Below are 20,752 nucleotides of genomic sequence, written 5' to 3'. Positions count from 1 at the left end.
GGGTGATGGTTACCAAATGTGAGTTTGATGGAAGAAGAGTAATGCTCTGAGCTGCTGGACCATCTCTCTCGGCCCCTGCTTACCTTTTATTCAGCACTTTGCTTCAGAACTAGAATTTCCTGCATGACAACCAGGAGCCACACACGGCTGGGAAACAGCCCACTTTTGGCTGGTGCTGGAAATATCAGCGGTAGACAGAACTCAAACTGTGTCTGTGACCTTCCGAACACCTTAGTATCCAAGGTTGTCACTTCCTTAAATCAGTTGTGTTTGACTGATACCTTCTGCCAGGCATGGGGTGACAGCTGGGGGACACATGTGAAAATGTTCTTACTCTCATGTCATCATATATCCTCATTTGTAATGGCTGGCCTTTGAAAAGCACCAGTTCTGTGTGCAGAATAGTTTTCTCCAACAAGTATGAGTCAAACTGAGTGTTGTTGTTGTTTTCCATGTGCTATTTTAATGTGGAGAAGCAAGTAATCAAGAAAATAGTATCAGTTCAAGAAAGCCAGGTGGTTCTATCAAAAGTCAGAAGAAATGAGGTCAGCAAACTTTGTGGCTTTATTGTTTGTGTTTAAAGAGTCTCACTGTGTGACCCAAGGTGGCTCCTGATTGGCCTACCTCCATTTTCCATATGCTGGGATTCTATGTACATGCCACCCATGAGCTTGTCGCAGAAAGTCAGGACCTCTTTAGCAGTGAAGCTGTGGGTTCAGAGGTCATGAGAGAGGGAAGCCAGACACCTGCCAGGAGCCACACAGGGACCTGAAATTTAGCCACCAGGAACAGGCCCAAAGAGTTACCAATAAGTACACATTTAACAGTTCACACTGGAGATGACATCAGGGCAGAACCAAAACCACCATTGGAAAAGGCATTCTCAAGTAGCTGTAATTAATACGGTTCATCAAGTAGGTAAAACTTTTCCGGGGAAAAAAGAAGAAAATAACTAACAGATAATGGGTATTGCTTTGATTAAAAGTTATTATTAATGCAGCAAGAACCAGAAAGCCTACTCTGCTCATACACAAGCACTCTAAAGGAAGCTCTAACTACTAACCCCAAGCCCCTCCCACTACGCCACTGTGTCCTAGGCCATCCCTGGTGAGCAGTTTCTGAGATGCTGTCCCCTATAGCTATCTGTATCCCAGAAAGTCAATCCATAATATGTGGGCTCTGGTCAATGACAAATGGCACTAACTTGATCAGAGTGAGTGAGTGAGTGAGTGAGTGAGTGAGTGTCCAGAAGAAGACAGAGGTTGGCCAGAGGTTGCAATGTTAGGTTAACTACTCACTGAACCCAGCACTGAGATTGTGGACAAGCAACCTTACCCAGCTCTGGAGGCAGCACGGTCAGGCGGTTCCCCTGAATATGGAGCTCCTTCAGCTGGGTCAGTTCCCCGATTTCCTTAGGCAGTGAGATCAGGTCATTATCCCTGAGGCTGAGCTAAATATACAAAAACAGGGAACTGTCAAAACAATCTTTCATAAAGAGGTGCTCAACAGAAACTCACACCCTCGCCCGATGCCCTCTCTTCCTTCAAGGCTTGATCTTTTCAATTCATTCAAAAGTGTCTGGCTAAACAAGAAACAGAAGCCGGAGCTCTGGTTCATTCCTCCAAAACAAACCTTACTCCTGCTCAAATTGACTCCATTCCACTCTTACAAGGGCTGCGGGAGTGAATTGATTTTCTAAGAATTTAGATAAATTACTTACTATCTGCAACTTTGTGAGCTTCCCAATATCTGGAGGCAGGATTTCAAAATCGTTGTCGCTTAGATAGAGTGCACGCAGGGTGGCTGCAAATTAAACAGCAATATATAAGCAGGGTGGCGTGGAATCCAACCATTTGAGGTCTGATCGATACGAGGGAGTCAGGTTTGATTAATAACCCTGGCTTGGTGAAAAGACTGTGACATGCCTAGGGCTCACTATAATAACAAGCAGGTCAGACCTAGATTTACTGGTTGGCTGTGGCCCTGGGATGTCCAGGAAACATCTGTATCCAAGAAGACTGACAGGAAGAGTTCAGCACAGTCTCGGTGTTTTCAGAAAAGGTAGCAATTCTCTCTCACATCAGAGATCACATTGATTATACCATTTGCATTTCCAGAGAAAGAAGGGCTGCTGTGCTACACATGTTAGAATCCAGAGCAAAGGGGTTCTTGCATCAAACAGGATCTACTATGTCAGACTAGCGCTTTCTTAAACAAACAGATCAGTGTTAAGAATAAATATGGAGATGAAGGCCCTTCTGGTGATAGGCACCATCATCTAGAATTACTGATTCCCCTAGTCAGACTACTCACGGTTAGCTTTAATGATAGAACTATATGAAGACAAGGGGTTAAATGGATGACATGGATTTAAGAGACTGAAGCCTAAAATGAGCAAAATATCAAAAGTCACACCATGCCCAGATGATACAATGATGGTGTGACCTCAGCCACTGGAGGATAAAATCCCCAAACAGCAGTCAACAAGAAAACAACAAAGCACGGTTTATTAGATACACTTTAAAATAATGGCTTAACAGCTATCTATCTACATTCTAACACGGGTAAGGTTGACAGAATTGAATGTTAACATGTGTAACAAAGATGATTTCCTCTGAGGCTCAAGAAGATAATTTAGAATTGGTTTCCCGTGCTTCGGAATGTCCGGTAGAGGTCGTGAAAAAGGTAAACTGTGAAATGTCAGAGACCGGTCCAGAAGCAGCAGATTTTCTAGTGTGGGCATCATGACAAGAGGTTAAGCCAAGGCCAATCGCCATAGCATGAGACCAGACTGGTGTCCACGCTGAGGCCGAGGCCAGACAACTCTATAGAGTGAGACTCTGACTCAAAAGTAAATGAGAAACATAAACAAATACACAGAACATCACCAACACAGTCTCCACATGACACAGAAGTCACTGCTCTCAGATGCAGAACACCAACTTAAAACACATAGCTCTTCCCTAAGTATTTCATGAGTGGCTAGAAAACCAGTCACTCTGGTTTTTATGTGTATCTACAGCAAGAAATGTATGAAAATGTTTATGTGGCCATCCACAATAAATGATTCCATAATGGTTATATACTAGACTAAATCAGTCCATGCAAGGAGAGTTCTTCAAAGACTTAAACAAGGATCTGAGCTGAGTTTTTAAACAATTGTTAGCAGTTTAAGAATGAGTAGATTTTAACAAATAATTGTCTAGAGTATCTTTGAGCAGTGTATTTCAGGGAATTAATAGAAACTGGGGAAAACTTTTTTGTTGTTGTTGTTCACACTTTTTAAGCAGGAAGTCAAGATTCTGAGCTAAATGTGAGACCTGTGTAGGTACTAATATCTCCGCTGGAAAGTTAATGTGATATTACTAAGCCCACGTCTGCCCAATGGTGTCAGCCAACTATATGTCAAATATAAATACTGCTGAGCAATGAAGGAATATTCAAAAGGACTCTGTGGTGAAAAAATATGTATGTCCAATAATTTCTCTCATGAGTTTCAGCACTGGCAAATAAATTTTCACTCTTAGAACCAAAGTACCACGTTAAAGAGATTTACAGAATTAAAAGTTTCTCACTGAGGTAGAAGAAGTTTCCCGGAAGAGAATGTTCGTTCAGGTTGTTGTAAGTCAAGTCCAGGACTTCCAGAGCTGGGAGCGAGCCGAACCCTCGAGGCAGCGTGTTCAACCTGTTCATGCTGTGATTTGGGGACAGAAGGAACAAGTCACCTTGTAAAAGGCACATATCTATACAGAACACTGGAAACTCTCAGTGTCAACCCAGTTCAGCAGGATGAAAGTCCAAAAGCACACCATGGTTCTGCATTCACTAAATGGTATTTGATTTTTTCATTGTATTTATATAATTTAACAAACAAGAAGAAACTGTCACACCAATATGGGGTGGGTGTGTGTGTGTGTGTGTGTGTGTGTGTGTGTATGTGTGTGTGTGTGTGTGTGTGTGTGCTGAGAATATACCAGGACTGCAAATCTATTCTCTGGGTGATTTTCAAATATAGTGAATATTGTTAATGCTAGTCACTGTGGTATAGAATAACCTCTTGAACTTACTCTTGAATAACTGAAATTCTTGGTCCTTTAACAATTTCTTAACTCCCTGATCCCCACCACCTGCTTCAAGTAAACATCACCTTACTCTACGTAGATGATCTTCATATTTTACCTCACAGTGAGCTCATGTAGTACTAACAGTTTAACAGTTTTATTTCAACAACCTATGCTCGTGAAATGTATGGAAAGTTTTAGTTATTCCTTCCTCAAATAGAAAAACTTAAATACCCCTCTGCACACGAACACTTAAAATACCTGTCTGTCTGAAGAAAAACTTTCTTACACATATGTAAACGGCAATTCAAAACATGCATTTGGGATATTTGCTTTATTTTGTCCATTCATTGTAATTGGAGGAGAATCAACTTCCTGTTCAACACCTATGTACTAATTTTCAGAATTCTCTCTAGTTAGATGGCTGGTGGCCAGGGCCTGGGGCAGGGGGAGGCAAATGAGTCATTTCAAGTTTGCGAGACAATAAGCTTCTGGAGACTGAAAGTGTAACAGCGTGAAAATCACACTCCTGATTGACACACTACAAGGCTAAGATGACGGTAACTTTTATGACACATATATACACATTTATATGTGTGAGCATGTATGTGTGATGGCTAATGTTAGTTGTCATCTAGTAATGCCTGAGAAATGGGAATCTTGAGTGAAGAACTGCTCCTGTTAGACTGACCTATGAGCATGTCTGGGGGGCAGGGCTTTCCTCATTGCTCAGTGTAATAAGAAAGTCTGGACACTGGGTGGTGGCATTTCTCATGGTGGGCAAGGGGGCTGAGCTGCATGAGAAAGGGAGCAGAATACGTCAGAGGAAGTGAGCAAGTTAAGTAGGTTTTCCCTGTCCTTTCTGTTTCAGTTCCTGCCTTGAGTTCTTGCTTTGGCTTCCTCTGATGGGCCAAAGAAACCCTTTCTTCCTCAAAGTTAATTTTTGCTAGCATTTTATCACAACAATAGAGAAGCAAATTACATATATATATATATAAATGAATAAAATTATATACATATATATATACATGCATAAAAACATACATACATACATGTATATACATATATAAAAATCTAAGCAAATTCTTTGATATTATCTTTTATCCCTCAAGACCTTTATGTCTCTTATTGAGGCTCCCTTTGAGAATAGTTAAAAGTCAGTTTAAACACTGTATAAACAACTTTAGTGTAAGCTGACAGACACTGAAAAAGAGGAGAGACTGTGACATTGAAAATCAATCCAACCATTGATCATTCTAGTAACAGATCCAATGCTTCTGTTGGACCTCGACCAATCCGGCCTTCTAAGAAATGACTGAGCAGAAGGGAAACCAAGAGAAAGGTGGATTTGCAGGTCTCAGGGAGAGCAAGACCCAGGCTGACTTTACTCAAACCCAAACAACCTCCTAGACTACTCACCTATAAGAGAGGATGCTTCAGTGCTCCTCTCTTATCTCTTATGAAGCCAGTCTGAGAAGCACACCTGGTTCTTTAACTACCAAATGTTTACATGATGAACTTTAGCAACAAGCCAGGCTGACAGTCCACAGCAGTTGGGTGCAACACTGATGTTAGCCCCCAAACTATCACCCTGACAACTCAGACCATCCATGCTTTTCATCTCTTGTAAAATATGCAATATGCTGTGCTTTAAAACTTAGAACAGATCAAAACTTCCTCTTATTGCAGCTGGCCTAAAGCTGATTCATGTCTTGCAATCCTCATAACAAATGACAAGAACCACGTAACTAAAGATTGGTGAGTGTATTCTTTGGACCAGGACCTAACCCTGGTACATATGGTATCCCAAGTGCACACTTTCATTTGGCCTGCTAATACTAAGCAGTCCTCTCCAGCCTGCCTTCCCCTGCCTTAATGTGCACCTATAACCTCCATGAGATCCAAGAGCAGAGATTCCTTTATCAAAACCCATCTTAATTCCTTCCCCCTAAAGAAAAAAAAACTAAAAGCTTTGTGGAAATGGCACCCTCTATGGAGCTACATAATCAAACACTGAAAGGTGTTTTACATAATCAATAAACTTAGAGCTGAAAACACAAGCCATTCCAGAAGGGCAAGGAAGTGACCAAGGTGCATGGTCATCAAGTTTACCCCTCTGTCCTAAGATAGCCCAAGGTCAACTAAACCAAGCCTGAGTTTATGTTCTTCCCAAATGTGTCTCCAGCTCTAACTCCAATGTTAGCTGCCCAACACAGGAATCTAGGTAGGATCCCTTCCTTCCATAACTGTCTTGGCAATTTTCCTTCTACATAGTTTTCAAATTAAATCCCTCCCCCTGCACCCCCACTACCACTAATCCAGATCACCTTGGACACAAAGGTGGTTTTCCCACCGGCTTCTTGCTCTTTACATCAACCTCCATTAACTCTCTTCACTCTGAGCTTTCAGACAAAACTGTTCTCATTTCACATCCACTACTTGGCAGGCAGGACAAATTTCTGCAGAGATCTGCAACCAGAGCTCCACTATGTAAATTGGGGTAGCACTCCTGACTCCCTGCTATCACTGACACCTATTTGTTTGCCACCAGTGTCCCCACACTGTAGTGTGAGATGGCCATTACCTAAAATGACTCCTGGTAGCAAGCTGGAACTCAACAAGCACCCATTAGGTGTGCAGTAGCCACTGCCAAGTGTCTGGCTGGCTCTTGCATCTCACCTGGCCACCACCTGCCTCACCTTTACATTGAGTTTGTGTACTGCCCTGAGGGCTGAAATGTGCCGCTCTCCAAGCCTGAGACTTACTTACTTACTTACTGCTTAGCTGTCTGAGTAACTCATCTCCATGTATCGCTCGGGATCCAGCACTTGGCCTGTGTAAAGCCTCTGGAGAACCTCGTCTACTGGCAAATGTATTCCCTGTCTCTGGTTTCGTCACAGTGTCATCAGCTGCATCAGAACTGTGACCATACTGTGCTGACAGTGTATCCTGCCCCAATTCGAAGGCTCACACCATGACACTCATTTCTGATCCCCTATCAGCAATACTGACATAGAATTGGCACTTACATAGTCAAGAAATAAATGAGCGAATTTGTGAAATATGATGATAATAATCACTAATGCTGTGTCCTGATTTACATGTATCAGGTCACGTTCCTAATTTCATGCTATCCAAATATGGACTGTGCATTAATATCCTTATAATACACACTCACATAAATGTATATATATATTAGTATGTATGCATATATTCTTGATGTGTTTTATAATTTTATAAATGGATCTTAATAGTAAAAATATGTACCTATTTTTAGCACTTTGCACACTAATTTACCATATGACTTAATGGAATATTTTGTGTGTGCATATGTGTGTGGTTTATGTAGATGTGTATATCGTGTGTGCCCCTGTTCAGGCCAGAGAAGAACATAAAGTATGTGTGTTCTTTAATCACCCTACACCTTAGTTTTATAGACAAGTTCTCTCCCTGAACCTAATGCTGGCCTTTTTGGCTAGGCTGTTTAGCCACCAAGCTCCCAGCATCTGTGTCTATCTTCATAAACCCAGTGCTAAGATTATACGTACACAAAGAAAATCCTGGCTTTTACATGGGTGCTGGGGCTTTTAACTCAGTCCCTCCTGGTTTCAAAGCAGGCACTCTTACCCACTGAGCTATGTCTCCAGTACCAGGACTTAATAATCTTCAAACTTAATGTACAACCTTTTCTTTTATGTTTTATTGATGGGGATCCAGTGATAGCACCAGCAAGAGAAAACACTGTCATTTGAAGTAACATTGTTCTCTCTTTAACTCTCCTTCCTCTCACAGGTTAGCAAATAGATGCTCTTTGATCTTGTAAAGCTGGACTCTTATCCAAACTGAGCTTCAAAACAAGAGCATCTAACCAAACCCCTCATGGAAAGAATGGACTAACAACAAATTCAGAAACTCCCTATAAGACTGAGAAATACCTAGCATACTCCGCCCACCCTCCCCATTAAGCTCGCTAATAGAACTAGAGCATCCAATGGATACAATTGAATGAAATTGGTTTGCACAGAGATGGAAACATGAATCGACAGTTTCAGCTGACCGCTAGGGCAGCCAGCCAAAGTTCCACTTGCCATCCACGGGGTCTGATGGACCCAAATCAATAGAGGTCTCCACTGCACTCAGCCACCAAAGTCAGAGGTAATCAGGAGCAAATCAGGAGCAAGCTCTTGAGAAGAACTTGACTGCCTATCTATGAAAGGAAAGTGCTGAATTCCACCATCTCCACCTCACAGATGTGTCCAGGGTCAAGCACAGGAACTCTGAAAACTGCCAAGTAATATAGGGATGGATAGAAAGTACTGTTATCACTCACTGATGAATAAACTTTCCTCTTTTCACCTTGGTGTAAAAGTATAGGGTTGTCCCCCACCCCCACAACACAGAAGAATGCCTTGAAGTCACAGTGCAACATGTTGGGTCACTGCATAGAAGGAAGGTGTTTTTCTAACTATTTCTATGTAATACACAGAAAACAGGCCGACAGTAGTCCAGTTTATCTAAACGATTAATTCTATGCAAGTCAGTCCTTCCTTGACCAACATAACAGACATAACATTTTAGCGGAAACAAAATATCATGAAAAAAATTCCTTATTGTGTCAACAATTAGCTTCTCAATTAGCTTTCAACTGTATATTCGCTAATGGAAAACATTGAGAATATTAAAACAGTAAGCCTTTTCTTAAACCTGACATATTAAAAGCAATTAGAAACCCACTACTCCTATGGGATAATCGTATAAACGCTTCCCCTTGCTTGCCCACACCCTACAATGGCTTTATCTCATTACCTGGCGGTGATTTTCTCAATCACCTCCAATACTTACCCAAGGTTCAGGTGTTTGAGTTTCTGAAGGCTGCTGATCTGGGTCGGCAGTTCCTCGATCTGGTTATTGAAGAAGTTAAGAACTTCCAAGTTCTTCAGTTCTGCTACATTTGGTGGCACAGCTAAAGGGATGGAGATGCTGCATGTGAATTCAAGGGGCAAAGGATGCTAGCCACACACGTTTCCCTACCAAACGCAAGCAAGGTCAAACCCCAGCGCTGTCCACATACATTTTGTAGAGTTACTTACTTTCATGGGTAAAAATTCTTGACCAGGTGGAAGTTGAAGTGTTTCCTTTTGTGTGATTAGATCAAACTACCTGACAAGACTTGTTTCTGAGGTACAGAGGGGATGAAAACAGAAGTGAGGAAGACAAGAGCCCCACCCTGTCAGCAGCCTCACAAGGAACAGTACACAGCACACACTTCCACGCTGTAACAGCTGAAGTTATTTTCTTCCTTGTGGTTGCCTTGAACTGCCATCCAAAGACAGCTAACCCAATGAAGGGGGATACACTCAAGCTTCTTAAATAATTTCATATCTGAGGAGCTGTCCTTGTTACCATTGAACTCAGTTGCAGGTAAAGCTCAAGCTGAAACAGTACAATACTCAGTGTTCCTCCTTTCTGATTTTTTCCTTTGTGTTTTGATAAACACATACACACACATACACACAGACACACATACACACAGACACACACATGCGCGCACACATTAAATTAACAATTGATCAATACATTCTTACATAAAAATTCAAAGAGTAGTATTATTCACAGTAGTATGCTGTGAACAGAGTGTGCAGCTCACAGATGAAGATATCCACTCGGGACCCTCAAGGCATCTCCTTATCTATAGTCTACCACAGGAATACAAGTTAAGAGCGTCAAAAGTAGAGCCAGCCCTCAGTATCTCTACATTGGGGACAGAAATGTTGAGTGAACTCGGGGTACACAAAATACGAGCAGCACTTTTTCCCCTTTCAAATGAAAGTGGTATGGTGCTCCAAGGTGACCATCTAATTCATACATAAGCTGGGTTTCCTTATGATCAAATCTCATCCAGAATTCTCAATCAACCAAAGATCAAAAATACTTACAGAAAATGGTGCATCTGTAATAACCTTATACAGCTGGTTCTTCTTCTCACTACTACCTAGACGATGCAGTTTAACGAGCATTTGCAACCTCTTAGATGCTATACATAATCTAGCAATGATTCAGAGTGCACGGAGAATGAGCAAAGGTTATGTGCATATACTGTGCTCTTTTATATAAGGAGTTAAGAATCTCTGGATTTTGGTAACCAGGGCTCCTCTAACCAACTCCCAATGACACTGAAGGACAAACGACCCACTCCAAGTTGGTAGCATAGGAACACACACTGATGGGGGGGTGGAGGAGGAAGGCTTCAACATTTATCTATCCTTTATCTTATCATTTATCTTGTCATTTATCTATCCTACTTGCCATTTAATTTTTCTATAAGCAAACACATGCAGCTCGCCCATGGTTCATGGAAACTGTAATGCCCAAACTTTCCAGATCACTAAGAATAGCAATGTGGCCTTGAATCCAGTACAAGCAAATGGGCCACATCTTATATCAACACATTTCCTTTCCAATCTGCCAGTTCCCCCTTCTCCATCTGCCCCTGAAGGCTGGGAAAGACACTCTGCTGGCCAGCCTTGCTGCCTCTGGGCTACGTCTAAGCTCAGAACCGGGAGTGTTTGTACTTAGGACACTTGCACAGCTCTATGCAGTAGGAAGGGTCCAGTGCTACTGCTCGCGCTGAGTCACCATTTTCAACACTGAGAAATACCCCAGGTATCGATGACCTAATTCCTTTAAAAGGGACTGCTTGGGACAATGAAAAGGACATGCTTTCATCGAAAGGAGGGACATAAAAGATAAAGACTGGTGTGTACCAGAGCCATGGACAGGTGGCAGTGGTCCCATGACAAAGTGGGTAGAGATGAAGGGACTAATATTTCATGAAATAGTCCAGGCTTCCCATTCTGGGAAGAATCCCAGAATGACTTGTGGCTACTAATACAAACGACCAAGAGCATAACTTGAACAGAGTGGCAGCAAAAGCATAGTTTAGGTACATATGCTTTTGTGTAAATACATGGCATTCCGTTCATATGAGCAATACTGAGGACGCCATCAAACTTTACCCTCGGGTCACATGTTCCCTCCACAGACCAAAGTGAAGGGCAGATACCAGAGACCTAACCCTTTCCCTCATCCACCCCCGAGCTACCAGTAAGCCTACACTCGCTATAGTGATCTGATTAGCTTGAAGAGCAATAAAGAAAGTAACTGAAACCAAGAGAAAATGATGATCTCAATTTAGCCACAAACCAAGAATAATGTGGCCAGAATTACTGCCGCCTCCCTAAACTTACCCTGCCAATGCAATTAAATGCTGGTCTAAAGGTATCGCCTCTTTGACAGGATGAGAGATTATTTCACTCTCCGTGCTAAAGCAGTCCAATTTAAAACCACCAATTATGTTAAATGTGATTTAGGACTTTGTTTTGTGGACACAAACAATAACCCCACGTTCAATTTGCCAGACCTCTCTCAGCCTTTGGTATGCATCTGAATGTGTTGTGTTAAGACTCCATTCACACTGAAAGGGGAGGAAAATAAATGCATAGCTAACATTTCCCTGTAAACTAATGTTTTTTTTTCATCAGCCACGGTAAAAATAGAAAGAATATAACATTCAGACTTCTCTGGACAGAAGACGATCCATCCAACCAAAATCAAGAGACTGCTAACCATATGCAGGGTGCTCTATTCTTCCATCTAGCATACTATTTTGTGGATAAAGAAAGCCATCCTATGCTATTTAAAGAAAGCTAAATATTTCCTGAATATACAGGAAATACACTTTACTGACCCTAGTCAGGGAGGAAGAGTCATGGTCTTACACAATATCTTCGTATATAAATCATTTCACAGTAGAGATGAAGTGTATTATGTAATTGGATATTAATCAAAGATAATGAAAATGTAAATAGACATACTATATCATTTTACAACTTCAACAACATGAAAGATCATTTGTATAATAGCAATTAGTGTTTCAATTTTATTCACAATGTCCATAGCAATAATCTAAATAAAAAAATAATACTTTAAAAAAAAAAAAAGAAAGCAAGTTATAAAGGAAGGGTTATCGTAATCTAAAGTAGAAACGGAGCCAGCATTTGGAAAGCCAGCTAATCCCAACAAAACCATGACAAATGTAAAAGGTTAGTAATACAAAGCGCATGGTGAATAAATCACATGCATACCTGACACAACTATTATGAAGAGGTGGCTGTAAAATTTCACCCATCAAAAGCCTCTCCTGGAATATTCCAAGGCATCTGTGGGACAGCTCAGCAAAATAAAAAACAAAAACAAACAAACAAACAAAAAACAAAAAAAGACAAAGAAAAAAATAGCATTTGAGAACATAATTAATGGAGCTGGCAGGATGGCTCAGCAGTTAAAGTCACTTGCCAAGGCTGGTGACTGTATTCAATCCTAGGGAATCCATATGGTGCAAGGAGCAACTGACTCCGAGAGGCTATCCTCTGACCTCTACATGTGCACTATAGCATGTGAGTGTGAGTACACGGACACACACATACATACAGACAGACAGATAGACACACACACACACACAAGACTCAGAAACCCTGTGCCATCCACCTTCGAGGTATCTGATGTGTGATCATTGTATCTACAGACAATGCAGAACTGAGCACACAGAAGCCGTGGAGAAACTGAGGAATCTGATCAAAGGCATCATAGGCTGACTCAGACATCTCCTGATTCTGCCCTGTCCTTACTGTGTGTCTCCTTACTTAACAGACAACCTTTCTGGGCTTCTTTTTCCTTCAAAGTAAAATAAGAAAGACGGATTGTGGTCATTTTAAATGTTCTTCCACTTGCTTTTTTAACATTTTATGAGTCTAAGAAAAGAAGGATTGTTGAAAATCAATGATAACAGATTTAAATAATGCAACACTGGGGTCCCCAATTAGGATGCTCAGTCATGTAGAACTCTGCTTGTCACAAAGAACTTAGTAGCATTTTCTGTCTTCTCAGTGACAGTTCCTCTAATTTTGAGACTTCAGTTGCTAGATTTGAAAGAAAGTCTCTGACTGCTCTCTGGGGTGCCTAGGCTCCCAAAGGACACTTAGGGTCAATGGGAAGACCATGCCATCTCTAGAGACATTTCAGCCCAGCTATTAACCCAGGGCCTGTTTGAGAGTACTTCCTGGGGTTCCTAACAATTTTAGACTAACCAACCCATCACAGCCCTGTCTCTTCCTCCAAGTTTTACTTGATGAAAAACAAAAACCTGAAAATTGCCTTAAAGTCTATCTTATACTCTGGCCCAGACTTGACAATCGAGCAAATATTCTCCAAAGTATCCAGTACTCAAGGGGTCCTGGGGAACTTAAAAGGTCCTGTTAGTTTGTCTTTGAGGGACAACACTTTATGAGTCTAAGGTCATCAGGGCCAGCATGGTGTTACACACCTGTAATATGGCACTCAGCGGGCTAAGACGGGAGGGAGGAAGGCAAGTTTAAGAACTACAAAGTGAGTTCTGGGCCACTATAGAACACTTCCTTGGGCAGTTCATACTACACCCCCTCTCTCTACCTCACTTTACAAATCATGGACTAGAGCTCCAACAGCATGAAATCAGTAACTAGTGTTATTCCTGAGGAAGGATACGATTCCCAAGATGACATTCAGTCACCACAAGCTATATATGTTTAAGTTTTATTTTATGTATATGGTGTTTTATTTGCATGTATGTCTATGTATCATGTGCATGCCTGGTATCTGTGGAGGCCAGAGGGGGCATCAGATACCCTGGTGTTATAGTTGTGACCCGCCATGTGAGTGCTGAGAACCCAGCCTGGGTCCTCTGGAAGAGCAGCCAGCACTCTTAACCTCTGCACCATCTCTCCAGCTCCTCACCATCTTATGTTTTAATAGGCAGAAGCTACACAGCCAATCAGTGACTCTGAAGAAGAGTTTTAGTCAACCAGCTGGCAAGAAGCAAACTCCTCCAGCAAAAAGAAAAGTTAGGCAAACTGTCCACTCTTGGAGGATTCTGTTCTGTGACATAAAATTAGTAATTCTGTGGCTGATAATGTATCTTAAAACACTTTAGGAGTTTATCCACACAGTAAAAATATTTCTTTGGAGCAGGGCTGCCCAATGGGTAACCACTGTTTACATGGATGTTTAAAACTAGTTAAATCAAACTGGAAAAAAATTATTGTTATAATTAGGATCTCCAAAGATCGCACAGACACAGGTTTTGAACACTTCGTTCTTTGCTAGTGGCACTGTTCAGGAAGGCCATGGAGTCTTGAGGTGTGGCCTGGTAGCTGGTAAGTCACTGGGAGCAAGCCTTGAAGATGACAGCCCAGCCCCTGGCTCCAACCCTACTCTCTCTCCTTCCTGGTCCACAGCCATGTGAAGTTACACCATATGCTCCCGGAATCACGGACTGAGTCGTTCCACCATCCCAACTAGGACAGACTAGAAACCATTAAAACCACATGTCAAAAGAAACATTTTATTCTTTAGGTCACCTCAATCACTGCTTTCAGTGTTTGGTCATATTGGTCAGACCTGAAGAGCTGGACAAGCAGCCCATGTGGCCATGGCTTCTACGGGCCTCATTTCCACCTCTACAGAGCATTCCATTGGACAGTGCTGCTCTAAGGCTGTGGGCTTTAAGACATAGAGTACAAATCTTCTATCAAAATATTCACAGACAGGGCGACCAAGATTTATCTCAGTGGTGTGGGGATGGACTTGGCAGCTCGAATTTCTCATGGTTCCATGAAATACTGAATTTGGAAATATTTCAAAGTCTTGGTAATATTAAGATCATTTCTACAATGCCTATTCCCATTTCACATAGAGTGATAGATAGCTATATAAGCAATCTTATCCAAATTAAGAGTGAGCCCAAGGATTGAGGAAAATTAGAAAAAGGAAAAGATAAAACAACAACAAAAAAAAACCCTTTGAGACCAATCCACCCAACCTGGATGCTACCACGACAACATTTCCAGTCAAGTCTTACTTCCTCAGCAAAGATTTTCCTGGTGAAAACAGCAAGATAGGTAGGACAGACAACATACAAAGTCATTGAATTATGTCACCCAGGAACAAATCTATCACAAACAAGTGTGGTCCAGTAGAGACAGACAGGTCAGGTGTTATAGGGCTACATCAGGACCACACTACACACAGCATGTTGGGTAGTTGAACACACATCATGCAGACGGGCTTGGGCAGGTTCCACCATTCCAGAGGCTTTCTGACCAAAAGCATTTGGGCTCACAAAACTAGGAAACAAAACTCTGAAGAGTGACAGGCTCTGGGAACAGCAGGCATCATGCAAAACATAAGGATGGGAGCTCTGCCTAGGTGCAGCCCACGGAGGGGTCAGGAAGCCATGCATTGGTCTTTGGAGCCATATGGTTAGTATCGACAGTGGTTCTCCTATAGTTCCAGAAGGGCAGTTAATAGATGGTGTGCTGTGTTAACACCCACGCTGCCAGGAAGTTGGGAGCAGCACAGAACGTGGGTTTTCATGAGAAACAAGGGCATAGAATCCAGAGATGACCTCCTCCTAAACCCCCACCACCAAACTTCAGTGTTGTGTGAGCTATACTCTGATGACTTTTACAGAAGAACCAAGAGCTGTTTTGAGCTCCAGTGGCTGCTGAGCTGAGATCTAAAACCCAACCCTCATAGCAGATTCGTGGTTCAGCTTTAACTTCCTTTATGGGAAGAATTCACCGATAGAATTCAAATTCCCACAAGGACATGAAGAGGGAGAACTGGAGCGGGCACCTCACAAGGCAAAGAGCCTGCCTTTCAAGAGAGGGCTGAGAGCAGCAGGCACCAGGGGTACACATGTGTGCTGAGGTATGAGGCTAAATGCTGTTCCCTCCTGTCCATTTCCTGGGACACAAAGATGCCACCTAACCCAGATCCAACAGCCCCCAACAATATCTCCTTGGAGGCATCAAAACATGTTAAAACAAACAGCACTGTTTCAAAAACCATAGCACATTAAAGGTGTCTGGGAGGAGCAGCAAGACACTTTGGAAGGGTAAAGCACTTGCAGAGACATCTGAGAGGCTGAGGCTGCTCCTTCCAGAACCCACATAAAGATAGGAGAGCGCCAGCTCCACAAAGTTGTCCTCTGATCCCCATGTACACCATGGCAAATGCACCTCAACACACACATACACACAAACACACACACACACAGACATACATTCACAGAGACATGCACATACAGAGACACACACAGACAGACACAAAGACATGCACACAGACACACGTACCACACATAGACACAGAGAGATAGAGACACACAGATACACACACAGATATACACACACAGATATACACAGAGAGAGATACACACATACACACAAAGATACACACATGCACACCATGTACACACCCACGTATCATGCATACACACACAGAGAGACACACAAACACATACAGACACATAAACACACACAGACATACACACAGACACGCACATACACATACCATGTACACACACAATAACCAATAAAAATGTACATGTAAGTGTTCTGGCTGCTGCAATAAATAATGAAGATGTGTGGTCTTTTATTTCTTTACACTCTAGGCTTTTACAGCCTTTCTTTAAAAGAGTAAAGAGAAGTGAAGAATACTAAGTTAGCTTATCCCTACAACAAAGATAAAGAAATGCTGCCAACAACAGGATAGTATATGAAAACAAGCAAGGCTTCACATGATATACAACAAACAGGAGGGATACAACCATTCTAGAAAAGACGAACAGCTAGCATTGCTCTGACCCAGTACTGTATGGGACAGACACTGCATGGCCACCATCCTCCCGTAACCTGAATGAAGCCAACACCACAGAACACATTTGGGATAGAACTTGGGACATTGCTGGTGAAAGTCAAGTCACGGGGCTGTCAATCCTTACCCAACACAGCTAGAGACCAACCTCACATTCCCACCAGACGCAGTGTCTAGACTCCTTACATCTGTGCTGGTTCTTACAGCAAAGAAGGAATCCTAGCCTTCGGTGCCATTTCAATGACTCCATGTAAAAAAGGGATCTTAACTCTCATACGCAAAGAACTATGCCCCTGGGAATTCTATATGAAAATAAAAAAGGTCACTTGTACTTATGGTGATTAATTACCTTTGCTTTCTGGCCAAAAACACAAGGTGAATAATGAAGTAATTATATACTACTGCACGAGCTTGAAGTTTGAACTAATCGTGTTCAGCTTCACAGATTTTATGGGATTTCCTCCAACACGGCTATTAAAGCGGCGAATTACAGTAGCTACAGGTTATTTAAAAACATAAAGTTTATGAAACACTGAAGCAAGTTTTCATTTAACAGGTTCTAGATGGCCCTCGAGGTAAAAGTAAAAATTCACCAAGTATCTAAGCCCCCACCTTAATAAAGGCCACCATCTTCCCAAATATTATTAGACATACAGGTAACTACAGTAATTCCACCTGTGGCTAATCAACAAGTATCTGCTGAGCATTTGTGCCCAAGGGCACACACGTTTCATGGGCCTCCTTAGGATTCTGCAACTTAAGTAGTCTTATGAACCTCCCCCCCCCAAAAAAAAAAATACTGAGTTAATCACCACACAGACCCACAATTGTGCTCTCCCCCTCTCACCAGCTCCAAAGTGAACAATCAGTTATATAAAAATTAGGAGGAAATGGTAACAAACAAGCAATAAAGTGGGTTTGTAATATGAACCCAAACAAGCAAAAATGTATTTCCCTGAGCTATAAAAAGTGTGCATGTGCAACCACACGTGATTCCTGAGGAGCTGACGGGTGTGCACTGCTTCCCTTCCGAGCAGACACAACTTGGCTGGCACCTGATGTCTGCACTGACTTAGCAGAAAGGAAGCATGTTCTTAGTCACACGTGGTTCTGGTTCCCCCACTAACTCAGTCACACATCAGCAGATAGCTTTGATTTGGTTGTTGGTGGGGACAATCAACATCCAAAGGAGAAGAAACGGCATTGGGAGGTGGGGAGACGAAGTGATGTCTCGTGAAAGGGAAGAGCAGGACAGACATCTTGCTACAAAAAAAAAAAAAGACAAACAAACAAAAAAAACCCTCAAAAGGTTGGAAACACCAAGAGAAACAACAGACAAAAATAAAGACTCACATCCTCTATCAACAGAGGAAGCAAACTTGGGCCGTAAAAAAAAGCTGCTTAGCCTCTTTGATGCACATGCTTATTATATGTAATACATTATAATATAATACTATAGTTAATATAATGTAGTATATGAACACATGTATGTTCACATCTGTTTATGAACAATAAGAGGCAGACAACACTTAAGTCCAACCTTCAGCACATGCTCAGAGCATAGTTTGCTCATGTTTCTGTCTTTCTTTACAACTGAGAATCGCGACTGAGAGACTGAATAGGGTTGCTTCTCTGCCTATCAGACCATATGTTTAGAGGCGGAGGATAGAAGTGATTCCGTGAGCAGGCAAGAAAGGGGAGGGGAGGAAGATGAGCCAGAGACAGAACGATACACACAACCCACCCAGTGTAAGCTGGAAGGCTTGCCCTCCAACCTTGGCAATTCCGCCTGGTCTAATGGAAACCAGTAAAGATCCAGAGCCACGGAAATGCTTGGTCCAAAGAGCGCCGGGTTTCCCTTGCCTGGGACAGTTAAAGTGCACACATAAATCACTTAGAGAAGCAGTCAGGGAAGGTGGGAGTGCAGAGACTCAGGGTGCAGAAGACTCAGAACCTCTGACTCTGATTATTTAACCACATTAAGTGTAATTCCTCCACTTAACAGAGGGTACAGTTTGATGAATGCTATCTCTTGCCTTGCTTAATTCTCAGTTAACTGCATATGTGTGGTGCTATCCTTCACAACCGGATGGACTGTGGCGAACCTTCTGTTTTACACGCCACACAGTCGTGGTTCATTCTGAGGGAGAAGAGGCCTTCATGGAAATAATGGGAGTTCATCTAAGCTTTCAGAAGGATGGCAGAGGACTGGGAGACTTAAGAGATGAAAACAGTTAACATAAATAGAAGAAGGAACATACAGGCGAGGAGAAAAGCTACTGAAAATTAAAAAAAAAATCAAACAAAAGACAGTTCAGACTGAATAGAAGGTAAAAAATCTGTCAACTGGTAATTAATCACATCAGGACAAGTCTGTCCTACTGGGCGGAGTGATGGAGAACGGGAAAGTAGTCACAAGAATTTTATTACTTAAAAATTAACATATATGTACATATGTATATCCACATTCCACTCAAGACTAGGGGCGGGCTATAAGGTTACAAATCCTTATTTTAAAATGTAAATTCAAGCGAATAAAGTGCCTACTGACACTTTTTATACCTGCTTTTCATTCATTTAGAAAAATCATCTTTCTAAAGTTCTGGGGAACTTTCTTCAAGAAACAGCATCAAGTCTATCTGCACTGTGAATACACCACCGCTGCCGTTGCAGCCCCGGGGTTTCCAAACCTGAGATTCATGGGCTTAAAGAGCTGATGTATGGGCAGAGCAGGACTCAAGGCCAGTAACATCACAGCACCATGTGTGCTTCTGCAGGCATTACACTCAGTTTTGCTTTGATTCTTAAAACAATAACAACAACAACAACAAAGCTCAATGATTTAAGAATAATTACATCATTTATTTTAAATGCATAAACCTGTATATTGCACATCTTGGACTATGTACACACACTTTCTTTGTTCTCTCTCTCTCTCTCTCTCTCTCTCTCTCTCTCTCTCTCTCTCTCATTCTCTCTCTCTCTTTCTCTCTTTCTCTTTCTCTCTCTCTCTCTCTCCCCCACCCCCCCTCTCGTGTGTGCGTGTGCAAGTGTGTGTATGCTGTTGTGCTCAGTTTAACCTTGGCTGGCTCATCATGGTCCTACGGTATCAGGCAACACTATATACATGTTCTGTTTTGCTAGTGAGTCACTTCTGTTTGACAGGCGTTCAACTGTGAATAAAAAGAAAACCCTCTTCAAGCCCCTCGGATGAAAACAAGAAGGTAATTTGGAAGGTAACGGGGCTCATCTACCCCTTCACTGTCCTCACTGCCTGCCACCACGTCTCTCAAGCTGCTGTGATTGATGCCCTCCCATGTAAAACTACACCACTGGAGAATTAACATGCTGCATTTCAGGGAGTTTCCTCCTTAGCATGGATCAGGTCCCAAGAAAAAGGATACTAAGTAGGCACACTTTAGGTGGTGGAACTGGCAGCCAAAGGACCAAAAGGACATGGGCTTTCAGCTGAGGCTGAGATGTCACGAGAGCCAGTAGCAAGCGAACCACAAGGAACATGGTCCGTCAGCTGAGGGTGAGGTACACAGGAGACAATCTCCTTTGACTGCACCCAAGGCCTGTGGCCTGACCTGGGGCTGGACCACTCTCACACGTGATGACCTCACATGCCTGCTTACTAAAGCTAAAAATAACAGCACTCGGCCAACTGCAGGCAATTTTTCAAGGTAACCTGACCACAGGGACCAACAGAGAGATATTGTTTAATTAATAGCTGTCAGGCTCAAAAATACTATGTGCATACTTTTTCAACTCCAGTCTCTCAAATGATGGCACCGTAACAAGCTGATAAATGTGCACTAATTAAAAAAATAAGCTATTGATCAAAGCCTCTGTGTTATAAATACATTTGTGCTCTGTTAAGATGCAAACAGCAAGTTGTTTTGATATTGTCACAAGATAGATTCACGGCATGGGAGATT

The 20,752-nt window shown here is 42.1% G+C and overlaps 1 protein-coding gene across 2 annotated transcripts in view; it reads right to left on the bottom strand.

Moving 5' to 3' along the window:
* Rsu1 (Ras suppressor protein 1) overlaps positions 1-20,752 on the bottom strand; it is a 175,703-nt gene that overhangs the window by 127,258 nt on the left and 27,693 nt on the right. For both annotated transcript variants that reach the window (XM_028764887.1, XM_028764886.1), the window contains exons 4-7: positions 8,904-9,024; positions 3,576-3,694; positions 1,721-1,803; positions 1,336-1,450 (exon numbers count right to left, since the gene is read on the bottom strand). In XM_028764887.1, the coding sequence (XP_028620720.1) occupies positions 1,336-1,450; positions 1,721-1,803; positions 3,576-3,694; positions 8,904-9,024 (438 nt within the window). The remainder of the gene's footprint in view (positions 1-1,335; positions 1,451-1,720; positions 1,804-3,575; positions 3,695-8,903; positions 9,025-20,752) is intronic.

Source organism: Grammomys surdaster, unplaced genomic scaffold (assembly GCF_004785775.1).
Source record: "Grammomys surdaster isolate TR1022 unplaced genomic scaffold, NIH_TR_1.0 146, whole genome shotgun sequence".
NCBI classification, from domain to species: Eukaryota; Metazoa; Chordata; class Mammalia; order Rodentia; family Muridae; genus Grammomys; species Grammomys surdaster.
Note: the sequence above shows the minus strand (reverse complement) of the source record. Positions and strands in the feature narration are given on the sequence as shown.